The sequence below is a fragment of the Hemicordylus capensis genome, chromosome 1 (genome assembly GCF_027244095.1).
Source record: "Hemicordylus capensis ecotype Gifberg chromosome 1, rHemCap1.1.pri, whole genome shotgun sequence".
Lineage (NCBI taxonomy): Eukaryota > Metazoa > Chordata > Lepidosauria > Squamata > Cordylidae > Hemicordylus > Hemicordylus capensis.
The window spans coordinates 306,617,206-306,632,009 of record NC_069657.1 but is presented as its reverse complement, the minus strand read 5'-3'; the positions used below and the strand labels follow the sequence as shown (position 1 = coordinate 306,632,009).

Below are 14,804 nucleotides of genomic sequence, written 5' to 3'. Positions count from 1 at the left end.
TAGCAATAACACTTACATTTATATACCGCTCTATAGCTGGAACTCTCTAAGCGGTTTACAATGATTTAGCATATTGACCCCCAACATTCTGGGTACTCATTTTACCGACCTCGGAAGGATGGAAGGCTGAGTCAACCTTGAGCCCTTGGTCAGGATCGAACTTGCAACCTTCCGGTTACAGGGCAGCAGTTTTACCACTGCGCCATAGGGGTGTGCACCGGACCGCGGACCTGCGGCTCGGCACTGGGGTGGGGGGGGTCCATTAAGGGGGGGGCTTTACTCACCCCTCCCGCGCTTTGCTGCTTCGGCGCCATAATTAGTTTGAAAAATGCGCCGCAGAATCCCTCGCCGCTCCGGGGCTCCTTGACTTCAAAATCGGGCGGCAGGATACTTCCCTGCCGCCCCCAAAGCCCCCTCAAGCCATTTGAGCTCTTTAAATCTCGCCCCGGACCGAGTGCTAAAGCGCTCGGGCGGGCGGCGGGGAGATGTCCTTCCGTCCGCCCGCCCCCTTCCCTGCCTTCTGCGAAGTGCAGGGAGCCTTCTGCGCACGCGCTTCCTACTGAGATATGATCCTACCATCTCTTGACAATTTTTAGAAAACATTTGAAAACCCACTTCTTCACCCAAGCTTTTTCAGTTCTTAAAATTTTAAGGTTTTAATATGTACGTGATTTTTAAATTGTTAAATTTAAAAATTGCTTTAAGTTTTTGTATATATTTTAACTTGTTTTGTGCTATTGTTAACTGCCCACACACGAAAGCTTGGGGCGGTGTACAAATCTGATTAATAAAATAAATAAATAGTACTTTCTGCTACCTTTTCTGTGTTTGCATATCCATGTACATGGAAATTCCTGCTCCACCTACCAAGCACCCCAGCATGCCACTGAGATCACCTTATATCCAGGCATGACAAAAGGATGTACATGCTTGTGACAGGATGTGTATAAACTTCAACTGACAAGTCAATTTCTAGATGTTGAGGGGTGGTGGTGGCAATCAACTATGTGACTTGGGCTAATGTGTATTAGATTTTAGGTGTATCCATGTGTGGTTATAAACTTCAAAAAGGGTGGAAGTTCATTGGTCTCAGAGGCAGGACAAGTGCACCCAGGGGTCAATAAATGTTGGATCAGTTCACCAGTCAGATAAAATACTTTACTTGCCAAATGGCTCCTCAAGCTATGGTGGTACATCACTCGTCAGGATATTTTTTCACTTGCCAGACATTTTTCACTAGTCACAGATGAGTGGATTTCTTGCGCACTTCATATACTATCCACTTAATTTTTGTAACACAAAAATAGGTATAGGACTAAATACAGCCCCAAATTTAAAGAGCAACTCACCGCTAAATCAAGAGTACCAACATACACAATCATAGGATCTTTCAAGTATGATTTTGCAAGACGGCGGACACCATCTGGCCATGTAGCACTGGCAGGAACAAAATGGGAAGTCATTCTGAAATATTTCAATTATATTACTCCTTTTATTTTGACTCTTGTTGTTTCCACTCTATATGCCACCACATGAGTTTCAAGTGAAGTTTGTTACCACAAATAAATGACTCAAGAATAAAGTCACTCCCTGTTAAAAATCAAATGAGTTTATTCTGCTGTTTGTATTAACCATGTGCCCATCGAAGATCTTTTCTTAATGTTTAATTATTATTTGATGGAAAAGAAGGAGTCCCAAAATATAATCTACTCCTTAATCTGTAGGGACATACGGAACTTTTCACCAGTGATATGTTTTGACTCGAAACCAGCTGTGTTGAGTATTTCTTTTAAAAAATGTTAAAAATTGCCCAGTTGCCCATTTCTTTTGTAGCACCCAACATGACATACCACACAACCCAGTTTGGTATCCCTAGGAGCTACCTATGTGAAACAATGGGGTGTTTAAATTTTCCCCTTTGTTCCCTGTGGCCGAAACACTTGACATGTTACGAGTTTGTCCCGTTGAAACAACTGGCTTAACCGTGGTTTCAACAGAACATTTTGGCTGTGGTGTATTTTGTTTTGAGTTCAAAACAGAATGAAAAATCCATTTCATGCACATTCTATCAATCTGCTCCAATTTATTTAAAGTCAGAAATATAGATTAGTTTATAATCTTAACAATGTAGATCCACAATCTATAACTCCACTGTGTTAAGAATGTATGGCATACAGTCATAAATATAACCTAGATATTCCATATACAATCAACAAAATTCATACTCAGTTATGGAAATCAAAGCCATCATATAGATATATCAAAAAAATCCTTGTATTATGAGATCTTGAAAGAGTCCCAAAGGATGTTTCTCATGTAGTTCCGACAAGAATCATGTGCTCCAAGAGAATTTCTCACACTTCTTTGTTGGATACAAACAACTAAATGTTCCGCATGAAGCTTGACCTCTTATCATACGGTGCAAGCAGATTCCTGATAATCCTATACCACAAGTCAGATACGTTTCGATTAAAATATAGTCTTTATCAGTGGATTTAGTTAAAACAGATCATACTCCCTGTAATCCAATGTAGTTACTTAAAAATATAATCTCATTTTAACAGAACTGTATCTACGAACATCCTTTCCCTCTTTGAAGAGGGAAAATTTTTAAAGTGAATGTTGTTAATCAATTGTATATAGAATGCCTAGGTTATGATTATATGCCACACATTTTTTGCATAGTGGAGTTAGAGATTTTGGATCTACATTATTTGTTTACAATTTTAATCTATATTTCTGATTTAAAATATGTATGAGCAGATTGAATAGAAGATTATATTTTGGGGCTCCTTTTCAATCGGTATTATTTTAGGAACCCTATAAGGTTTTTTGCAGTCATAGTAATTGTTCTTTGAAAGCATTATTTATTCTCCAGTTATAAACCTTTCTGTGAAACTGTGTACATATTCAATCTATAGCCCCTTTCTAAGCTTACCCACAAATTCTTACTATTGTTGACTAAAGTGCTATAGAATATTTCCTCAATTATTTGCTCAGATAGAAGGAACCAAGTTTCTATTATGCTTTTTATACAGGTCTACTTAGGTATAAATGCTTTATTGGGGGGGGGGAGAAGTGTATATTGTTAGAGAGAGTATGATTTAGTGGATAGAGTGTTGGACTAGGACTGGGGAGATCCAAGTTCAAATCCTCATTCACCTACAAAACTCACTGGGTGATTCCAGGCCAGTCATCTCTCAGCCTAATCTACCTGAGTTATTAGGTAGATTCAACCTACAGGGTTGTTGTGAGGATAAACATAACCATGTACACTGCTCTGGCCTCCTTGGAGAAAGAACAAGATATAAATGTAGTAGCTATAGATCTCTTCAAAGGACTCAGAAATTTAAGATGAACATAGCTAGCCTTAGTCAAAGGAATGGTTCGTTTGCGTTGATATCTACAGTGCAGCTTTTTAACAGCAAGTTCCTTATGGAATTGATTCTCATGAATATTTAAATTGTAATCCTTCTTGAGCTACCTATTCAGGAGGAGAAGATTTATGATGTTGCGAGTTCCTATTTTTTTGCAAGTCCAGATGGGAGTTTTTATGACTGGGAAAGGTCTTCATCCTGGCCAGAAGACAGGATCAATCTTCTGTTTCACTGGGGGATGAAGCTCTCCATCCTCCCAGACTGGAACCGGAGAGCAGGAAAACTCTATGCAACTAGCAGAACTATATCAACATGAGCAAAAAAACTTGCTGAAAGATGAACATTGTCATCTATTGAAGAAAGGCACCAAAAAGAAGGGATAAACTCCTGTAAGGCTCTATCTACCCTCTGAACATGTGTTTATGAGTGAGGACTAGCTATAAAAACAGGTTGCTTACCTGTAACATATGATCTCTGTGGGGATCCATGGTTATTCACAATTGGGGACTTCTGCACCTGCGCAGGAGTCTCACAGAGGAATCTATAGCTCTGATTAGGTGCTCTCTGGCCCTTTAAAGCATAGGGATAGCAGAGCCTATAAAGCAGGCTGTAGAACACCTCCCTATTTAGTTCCTGAATTGGCCGCTGAAAGGAGACTGACAACATCAAGAGAAGACACCAAGAAAAAAACAACAAAGCAGCACAGGTAAGCAAAGAATTACAAAGATATGCTAAAAGACGGAATGGCCAGGTGGGTGTTGTGAGTGACCATGGATCCCCACAAAGATCATGTCTTACAGGTAAGCAACCTGTTTATCTCTGTAGGGATCCATGGTCCCTGACAACTGGATGAGTGACTAGCTTCCACACAGGGGGTGGGTGCTAGCGATTATTAGCCTCCAAGGCAGAGTGCAAGTCCATTGCATAGTGCTTTAACAAAAGGTAGGTCAGAAGACCAAGTAGAAGCTCTGCAAATGTCAGTCATGCTGATGCCTGACTTGTGGGCTGCTGAGATAGCCATGGCCCAGGTAGAATGGGCCCTGACCTTGGCAAGAGGCTGAACACTTTGCTTCCTGTAACAGGAGAAGATGAGCTGCACAAGCTAATTTGATAGCCTTTGTCTGAAGATGGCGCAGCCCTTGTGAGGCCCAGAGAAAGAGATAAACAGTTTGTTTGAGTGTCGGTACGCCTTCGTACAGTTCAGGAAGTACAGTAGGCACCTGCGAACGTCTACGGCATGTATGGAACACTCTAAGAGCATAGAAGGAACTCATAAATGAGTTCTTTGCGTCTGTCTTCACGGCAAAGGATACTGAGCATACACCTGTTCCTGAACCAGGCTTTTTAAAGGATGGAGGCTAAAGAACTGAGTCAGATAGAAGTGACAAGAGATGATGTTCTAAACTGTCTGGAAAAACTGAAAGCTAACAAATCACCAAGGCCGGATGGCATCCATCCAAGAGTCCTCAAAGAACTCAAATGTGAAATTGCCGACCTCCTTGCTAAAATATATAACTTATCCCTGAAATTAGGCTCTGTACCAGCGGACTGGAGAGTAGCAAATGTAACACCGATTTTCCAAAAGGGATCCAAGGGCGATCCGGGAAATTACAGGCCAGTTAGCCTAACTTCCGTTCCAGGCAAATTGATGGAAAGCATACTCAAGGATAAAATTGTAAAGCACATAGAAAAACAGGCCCTGGTGGGAGTGAGTCAGCATGGCATCTGCAAATGTAAATCTTGCCTCACCAACCTTTTGGAGTTCTTTGAGAGTGTCAACAAATGTGTGGATCAAGGTGATCCAGTTGACATAGTATACCTGGACTTCCAAAAAGCTTTTGACCAAGTTCCTCATAAAGACTCCTGAGGAAACTTAGCGGTCATGGGATAAGGGGACAAGTACATGTGTGGATTGCTAAATGGTTGAAAGACAGGAAACAAAGGGTAGGGATAAATGGAGAGTTTTCACAATAGAGGGAAGTAAGAAGTGGGGTCCCCCAGGGATCTGTACTGAGACTGCTTTTTAATTTATTCATACATGATCTAGAAGCAGGGGTAAGCAGCGAGGTGGCCAGATTGGCAGATGATACCAAACTCTTTTGGGTAGTGAAATCCAAAAAGGATTGTGAGGAGCTCCAAAAGGATCTCTCCAGACTGGGGGAGTGGGTGACAAAGTGGCAAATGCGGTTCAGTGTTGGCAAATGTAAGGTGATGCACATTGGGACAAAAAACCCCAACTTCAAGTATACGCTGATGGGATCTGAGCTGTCGGTGACTGATCAGGAGAGGGATCTTGGGGTTGTGGCAGACAGCTCGCTGAAAGTGTTGACTCAATGTGTGGCAGCTGTGAAAAAGGCCAATTCCATGCTAGGGATCATTAGGAAGGGGACTGAAAATAAAACGGCTAATATTATATTGCCTTTATACAAAACTATGGTGTGACCACACTTGGAGTACTGCGTACAATTCTGGTCATCACCACATCTTAAGAAGGACATTGTAGAACTGGAAAAGGTGCAGAAGATGGCAACCAAGATGATCAGGGGCCTAGAGCACCTTTCTTATGAGGCAGGACAACACCACCTGGGGCTTTTTAGTTTAGAAAAAAAGATGACTGCAGGGAGACATGATAGAGGTCTATAAAATCATGCATGGTGTGGAGAAAGTGGACAGAGAGAAATTCTTCTCCTTCTCACATAACACTAGAACTAGGGGTCATCCCATTCTCTTAAATTTTAAGAGAAACAGGGTGGTATCTTTATATGATACACAAGTGTATGTTACAAGAATTCCATCAGGCACAGGAACCTCAAGGTTTTAAGGCCTCAACATCAGGCCAAAACAAAAAGTGTGGTAGTTTGTACTTAACATCTAAAAATGTCTTTTAAGGTCTTAATAGAAATTGATTTTCTTCTTGTAAATCATAATTGCAGCTCACTCCTCTTCTCCTCTAGGACATGTCAGTGTCTGAGCACAAGGAAACTGCAGCCTGCTTCTCTTTAGGTCAGGCAGACATCCACTGTGAAATCTAGGGAAATCTAGACCAGGAAATCTAGGACCGGGAAATCTAGGACCAACAAATGGAAATACTTTTTCACACAACGCATAATCAACTTGTGGAATTCTCTGCCACAAGATGTGGTGATAGCCAACAACCTGGATGGCTTTAAGAAGGGTTTGGATAACTTCATGGAGAAGAGGTCTATCAACGGCTACGAGTTGGAGGGCTAAAGGCCACCTCCAGCTTCAAAGGCAGGATGCCTCTGAGTACCAGTTGCAGGTGAGTAACAGCAGGAGAGAGGGCATGCCCTCAACTCCTGCATGTGGCTTTCAGCAACATCTGGTGGGTCACTGTGCGAAACAGGATGCTGGACTGGATGGGCCTTGGGCCTGATCCAGCAGGGCTGTTCTTATGTTCTTAAGGATTGAAGAAGAATGTAGGAAGGATAATGTCCTGATTGGTGTGGAAATCATACAATTTTAGGATGAAAGGCAGGGTCAGGACAAAGGACTACCCTGTCTGGGTAAGCAGTTGGTATGTGGGAAATCAGCCCTCAAATTAGTGAGCTCATTGACCTGCCTAGCCGAAGTGAGAGTGACTAGGAAGGCAGTCTTTAGGCACAACAGTTTCATCGAGGATGTTAGAAGGTGGACAGAAAAAGTGAGAGGCTCCATGGTTCAACTAGCTCCTGTACTGGAGGGTAGAGATTGTTAATCCCTTTTAAAAAAACATTTAGTCAGGGTGGACAAAAATAGATTTCCCATCCCTGCCGGGGTGGCAAGCTGATATAGCCATGTGATGAACTCTAAGGGAACTACCATATTTTACGGAGTATAAGATGCACTTTTTTCCTCGAAAAATATCCACCCAAATTCAGGTGCGTCTTATACTCCGGAAAAGGAGGGAGGGTGGAGGGGAAAGTGAAGGCGCGGAGGGGCCCTTCTGCAAAAAACTTGACGCTGTTGCTGCTGCTGCTCCCTGTACCGGCTGCTTCGCCTCTAGCCCCGTCCTCCCCTCTCCACTCGCGCCGCTTGGTCTTGTCCACTCCTCACTCCCTACCATGTTGTATTGTGTGGCCGGAGCCGGGGAGAAGTTGGAAGTTTAGGGCTTATCGGGGAAAGAGAGGGAGGAGGAGGAGGAAGGGCAAGCAGGGAGGATTTGCTTACCACCTCCCTTCCTCTCTCGCTGGGGCCTGCCGGGAGCAGCCTAGTCAGCTTGCCTGCCGCCCCCCTCCCCGGGCTCCCTCCGGTTGCTGCCCCGATGCTGCTGCAGTGACGGAGGATGCTGCGCCACCACCCTCTGAGGGGACGCGGGGCCCGACCCAGAGACGAGCCCGCGCAGACAAGTGCCAGCCCGCAGGAGCCGCCGGAGGCACAAGAGGAGATGGAGGAGGTGGTCCCGGGCGGGCCCTGCCGGCGGCCGTGATAAGCAACAACCAGCAGCCGTCGCGGGTCACCAACGTGGGCTCACTGCCGCTAGCAGAAGGAGGGAAAGGAGGGCTTGGAGGGGAGATGGAGGCGAAAGGAGAAGGAAAGCTCAAAAACTCTGAAAAACTGGATTGAAATTAAGGTGCGGCTTATAGTCCGTAAAATACGGTATTAGAGAGGTCCAAACCCTTGAGTGAAGTAAGGTTAGGAGTATCTGTCAGACAGACACATGGAAGGGTTCAAAACCTTTTGAACACGTGTAGGATAGGAAATGCTTCCATTTGCACATATAGTGTCTTCTAGTTGAGGCTTTTCTCTCGTTCAACAGGATCTCATCTAAAAGTTCCGTCTCCATGTCATCAGCAAGAGAGTGCGAAAAGCATGGTGCAGGACTAAACCTCCATCAGAAGCCTTTTCCATAGTGGAAGACGGAGGCAGTTGCCCTTGTGTGAGAGAGTTATGTGCACACACTGACTTGATGCTGCCGCTCAGGACAAAACTCTTTCCGCTCACTAATAATAAAAATTAGAGGGAATACTGCCTTGGAGACCTGGAAACCAGGGTTGCCTGGGCCACCAGGGGCAGATTAGAATGCACAGAGACCATTCCTGAAGTATCTTTCCCACCACCTTGGACATTAGCAGGAAGGGGGTGGGGAGAGGTAGTACAGTCTGTCCTTCCATTGTAACTGGAAGGCGTCCCCTAAGGAGTTCGATCCAATGCACACCCTAGAACAAAATAAATCATATTTGGTGGCAAATAGGCCAACAGTAGGGACATCCCAGGAAGCAAAACCATCAGAAAGGACACCGTCATTCATTTCCCACTCATGGAGGGTTGAAAAAGAAATGTCCCTACTCAGTGAGTCAGCTAGAATGTTATCCTCCCCCTTAAATGTGGATGGCAACAGGGTGGACGTCATGTCATAAAAACCATTCCCACAGTTGTAAGGCCAGGTTATTCAAGGATCTCAAGATGATCCCTCCTTGATGATTCAGGTAGGCAATAGCTGTAGTATTATCAATGTGAACCTCAACCACCTGTCCTTGTAGGATAGGAAGGAAAGCTTCTAAAAGCGAGGAGAACCGCCAACAGCTCTAGGAAGTTAGTTTGGAGCTCCTGTTGGTGAAGATTCCACAAGCCCCTTGTCCGCAGTGAACCATAATGTGTGCCCCAACCCTGCATTGAAGCGTCAGTAGTAACCGAGGTCGTGGAGGGTCAGGACATGGAATGGGACACACTGCGAAAGGGAGTCAGGCAGAAACCACCAAGTAAGGTCTTGCAGGATAGCATCAGGAATGACTAACCACTTCCTTTGGTTGTCCAGATTTGGTCGGAAGAAGGGAAGCAGCCACATCTGGAGTCTCTGCATTCTCAGACAGGCATTGGCCACCGTTGTGGTGCACGAGACCATCAGAACCAGAAGGAGCTGAATTGAGTGTGCTCTGTCTGGGTGAGGCCTGGAAAGCAGCAACCAGGGCCGAGATGGCTTGGACATGTTTGATGGGTAAGTAGGCGCATCTGGTGACTGCATCCAGAACAGCACCAATATACTGGATTGTGCGCTGAGGGGTCAGAACATACTTCTTGAGGTTGACACCGAGGCCCAGATCTGCTGGGGGGCGGGGGGAGAGGCTGTACAAAAGGTTAGACTTCTCTCTGGTAGTGATAAGCCAGTCATCAAAATATGGAAAAATTGAAACACCCTGTATGCGCTGATGAGCAATCACTGCGGCCATACATTTGGTGAAAACTCTGGGGGCAGTACAGAGACCAAAAGGAAAAGCACCTTGTTTTGGTACGCCCTAGTACCCAGGCAGAAGCACAGAAATTGGCAGTGGAGAGGCCTTATGGAAATATGCATCCTTTAAGTCAAGGGAGACAAACCACTGCTCTTCCCACAGTAGTGGGAGAAGAGACTGCAGGGATATCATATGGAACTTGCTAGTTCAAATGAACTTGTTCAATCCCCTCAAGTCTAAGATGGCCTGAAAGCCTCCATCATGTTTAGGAACCTGGAAGTATCTAGAGTAAAAGCTAGAATACATAGAACAGGCTGGAACTGGTTCAATGGCCCCTTTTGCAAAAGTGAAGAAACTTCCTGTTCAAGGATAGGAGACAAGTGGGTGTATTTTATTCCCACATATGTGGGGAGAGCCTCAAATTCAATGGCATAGCCACAGGCAATTATGCACAACACCCAGGAGTCAGATGTTATATGACGCCAGGAAGGGAGCAAGGCGGATGGAATCACGAGTGGGCAGTGCAGAAACTTCCAGGACCTCAAGGTTAAAAGGATTGTTTAGGGTGATTCTGCTGCTTAGACTTTTGTTGGTTCCTCTGACGCTGTTGGAATGGGTGCTGGGAGAACTGTCTGGAGCCCTATATATAGCCAACTTTGTCCTGAGAGGATTTAGGCGGATAGCACTGCTTGTACCCAGAACGGTACCTGTTCTGGAACACAGCTGGTTGAGGTGGGACAAAGGTTTTAGCTGTGTAGAGAGACTTCTTTAGCTTCTCCATGGTGCCATCTATATCCTTGGAGAAAAGGCCATCACCACTGAAAGGCAAATTTTCAATCTTGTCCTTCATATGGAACTCTAAAAGGTGTGGAACAAAGCCATGCATGGCATCACAGAACAACTGAGCCTGCCAGCAACCTGGATTCTGTCTCTGTCAGGTGCTTGGCAGTGCTAAGATGCTGCCATGTCAAGTCAGCAGACTTGGCAAGACTTGACAGCAGCCTGGCTAGAAGTGTAGATTCAAAAAGGCAGGTCAATGGCATCATCCTTCAAGGAATCCCACAGGGGCTGCTGATATTTCAACATGCACACCATGTTGGCTATCTTCAGTGAGAGACAGGAGGTGGAGTAGAATTTCCTTGCTATCGAATCCAGTTTCCAGCCCTCCTTGTGGTGTGGGGTGCTTACTTACATAAGTACAACCCTGCTGGATCAGGCCCAAGGTCCATCTAGTCCAGCACGCTGTTTCGCACAGTGGCCCACCAGATGCCGCTGGAAGCCACAAGCAGGAGTTGAGGGCATGCCCTCTCTCCTGTTGTTACTCCCCTGCAATTGGTACTCAGAGGCATCCTGCCTTTGAGGCTGGAGGTGGCCCGCAGCCCTCCGACTAGTAGCCATCGATAGACCTCTCTTCCATGAAGTTACTTGAAGATTTTGATTGCAAGGTGTAGTCCACAACTAGGGAGTTGGGGGGCTGGATGTTTAAATAAAAATGGGCATGAGGCCTCTTGAATTCTGTAGAGGCTTTCCAATTTCTTGGAAGTGTAGAAGTGACAGGCATAGTCCAGACAGACTTGGAAGCTGCAACTAGAGCAGGAAGCATTGGCAAAGCCATAGGATGAGCCATAGAAACTGATGACAAATAGTCATAGACTGGGTCCTTGACTGACGACTCTGGAGGGGGTATCTCGAGCCCCAAAGCCTTCGCGAGTTCCTGTATTGGAACCCTATAGGATTTCTGCAATTCATGACCGTATGACTGCTACCTGATCTGTTAGTGTGGGAATCATCTGCCCTGCATTCACCAAGTTGTTGGACAAGTTGCCATTTTCTGACAATTATTTAATTATTTAAACTATTGCAATTATTTAATGACATTTGTTGATCACCTTTCTACCCAAAGGTACTCAAAGCAATGCACAGTTAAATAGAACTGCAAGAATGAGGTGGAATATCTACAGATCACATTTTCTTTACAAGCCTTCAGATGAAACTGTGAGCTGCTAAAAAGCATATATACCTGGTCATAACTGTTTGCCTGTCAGGCCGTACATCTAATAAAATCTTCATTATTTGAGGCTCAAATCCCATATCCAGCATTCGATCCGCTTCATCCAACACCTGATAAAAATAATGGTTAAGTACTCATGACTCCAATGTAAAACTACTAACTCCCTGAAACTCCACGTCAAAATACTGTGGCTGACATCTATAGGAGCCTAGCATGGGCACTCTGAACATTCCCGAGCTGCTGCAGGATCACTGTGAACCACAGGTGCATACATATTTTTTGGTACTTGCCCACTATCAGGAAATGATTTTAGACCAGAAGTGCACTGCTTATATTTCCAGTCTAAAGGAGCTATCAGTGGGCTCATTCCTGTCTGTGCTTTGCAGCGAGCCCATAAAGCACAGGTCTATTCAGAGCACTTGTGTTAGGTTGCTCTGGATGTCAGCCACTATTTCTATTGCATTCTGTTCTAAATACTGAATTGCATAACTGTTACCTTGCAGGCACATTTGCTTTACATCCATACTCTCACTTATGACATTCAGCATTTGCAACAAAATAAATGGAACTGCATTTCTAAAGAAAATCCAGCTAACTGATTTCTGGCTGTTCCACAAGACACAACCTAAACAAGATATCCTCTTTACCTAAAGAAGAACTTTTAAGTGTACTGTGAATATGGCAGAACTAGACACATTCGATCTATGTAGAAACCAATAGAGGAATATCTGGGGAGTATGCATTTTTAAAAAGGGAATGTTGTATAAATAAGTTGAACTTCCCACTTCCAGAGAAGGGAATTTTGCCTTTCTCCATGCCTAAGAGAGAAAGGTCATTCATACAAATCAAAAACTGTGTTCTACCTGGGTTTGGGAGCCGTGTGTGCTCCCAATTTTTGGTTATGTGGAAGCAAGGTAAGAGAAAAACCTGCGTAGAAGTGATTGTGTGGAAGCAAGGTAGGAGGAAAAGCTACCCAGGTTTTCCTCCTACTTTGCTTCCACACAACCAAAAATTGCAAGCACACACCCAGGTAGAATAGTTTCTGATTGTGTGAATAACCTTGAAGTGTTTTATGCTCACACACACTGAGGTTCAAGGAAACAGAGCTCCTTTATTTGTGATTACTTAAAAGGAAAACACAAAACCATACTACTCAAGGACATCTTCCAATGAAAGAGAATTTGATCTGAAAATACTTCCTTTGTTCTGAAACACAAGGATTTTGGATCAACTGTTGATATCAAGGAGCTAAATATTCTCAGTCATTGTGAATCCTTCAATCTGCCTTTCTATGCTTTTTTCTTCCATCTTCAAATATCTGAAGACACATATGCATAATGGCACTTGACAATGGTCACTTCCCATTTTAACCATTTCCCCATCTGGCTCAGTAGGCTGTTCTTACCAGCTACGTGGAGTGGAGAAATGTGACCACAGAGAACACTTGTCAGATGTCAATGTGTGAATATGTTCCTTGCATAGGGCCTGTGTACACAAAATACACAGACTTTGCAGGCTCAAACTATATGATTTCTCTGGGAAAGTCTAAAAATCAGCTTAGTCGGGTGCAGAGTTGAGCCTATGCATGTTGGGTTTTTCTTGCTATACAAAAGGAACCCACACTTGGATATCTGGTGTGGGCCTGGAGACAAGACATGCAGTGATTGGGGTGGCCAGTCACGATCACTTCCATGAGAACATGGCTCATTCATCAGAAGCAGCTCATTAAGCAGCATAACTGGATATTCAGGCTACTCTAACTTTATGGTGTCCAGAAGCCAAATTGTTCATGCCCAGAGTTGGAACAAGTAAGAAAATTCAATGTCTCTCTCTCTCTCTCTCTCTCTCACACACACACACACACCCCGTTAAAAGTAAAATTAATGAAGTTTTCACACACATTAATTCGCAACACAATACAATAGGCTGACTACTTGCCAAGTATGTTATGCTCCTCAGATTTATGTAGTTGTTCATTTGAAGGTCATTCAGTCTACCAGGAGTAGCAATAACAATGTCCACACCTTTGTTAACCAAGCTGATTTGCCCGTGCCTGTCTCCACCACCATATATACAAATGCTAAAAAAAATTTGTTCAATATTTAGTCTAAGTTTAACCTGGAATGACACAATGCCATGTATTTTAATATTTTACACTTAACACTTAAGATTTCACTGAGAAATGGGGAAAAAACCCTCCACAATTAAAGTGACCCTCCCACACTGAGAGTAAATGAATACAATTTAAACTACCTTTAAAACCCCTTCTGGAGAAAGCAATCCTATGTATATCTACTTAGAAATAAGTCCCTAGTAAGTTCATTGGGACTAAGTGTTTTTTAACAGGACTGCAGCCTTAATCAGGTGTCGTAATACTCTGAACACACAAAAAGCTAGGAGGCATTTTAAGCTCTCTAGAAAGGCAATTGCTTCTGCATTCCATCTAACACACTGTCAGCAACATCTAGACAATAATAGTCAACCAATAGTGAGACTGCACAAAGTTGGAAGATAAATTCCATTCAGACCATAGCTTAGCTTTTTTACTAAGTGGCCTTCTATTCAAATACAGAGCAACATAGCTTAGTAACAATGCCAAAAGCAGTGGAAGAGAAGATGACTAAATACTACCTTTTAAATCCTTTGTAAGAATATTTTGAACACTCTGCTTCAACCTGAAGGGCCAATTCTCGAGTAGGAGTAAGAACCAACATACCTGGCCCACTACGTTTTTCTCTAGGTCTGGAAGAAAGTTCAATCTTATTTAAAATAGCAATTATGCAGAAGATACAGTAATTAACATTGGCACTAACCACATTAAGGCTACACTTTTAAACATATTTACCAGGAAGTAAATCCCAAAGAACTCAATGCGATTTATTTTCAAACAAAAACAATTAGGACTGAGCTGTACTTTAACGTATGATATAGTAATCCTAGTACATGTAGAAAAATAATGTGAGCAAAACAAAGGCAGAGACAACCAATTCTATTAAGAACAAAAAAAAAGAAGCCAGCAGACATCACTGTCTTATGATATTTATTAGCTGCCCACACAAAACCAAATAACCTAGATTTGTGTAGATTCAGGGTGAATTAGGTATGAGATTCCATATCCAGGTAGCATGATGGCTACTACAGAAATACAACAGTTGTCGCTGAGATGTGGTAGGAATTTGAAAAAAAAAAGAATTTCTGTAATGCTATGTGAAGAATCCCAGATCTCAAAAAATAATAATAAAAAAA

At 43.5% G+C, this 14,804-nt stretch overlaps 1 protein-coding gene across 2 annotated transcripts in view; it reads right to left on the bottom strand.

The window, feature by feature from the left end:
- DDX43 (DEAD-box helicase 43) overlaps positions 1 to 14,804 on the bottom strand; it is an 83,368-nt gene that overhangs the window by 54,456 nt on the left and 14,108 nt on the right. For both annotated transcript variants that reach the window (XM_053286879.1, XM_053286880.1), the window contains exons 8-11: positions 14,190 to 14,300; positions 13,497 to 13,638; positions 11,568 to 11,668; positions 1,350 to 1,437 (exon numbers count right to left, since the gene is read on the bottom strand). In XM_053286879.1, coding sequence (XP_053142854.1) covers positions 1,350 to 1,437; positions 11,568 to 11,668; positions 13,497 to 13,638; positions 14,190 to 14,300 — 442 coding nt within the window. The remainder of the gene's footprint in view (positions 1 to 1,349; positions 1,438 to 11,567; positions 11,669 to 13,496; positions 13,639 to 14,189; positions 14,301 to 14,804) is intronic.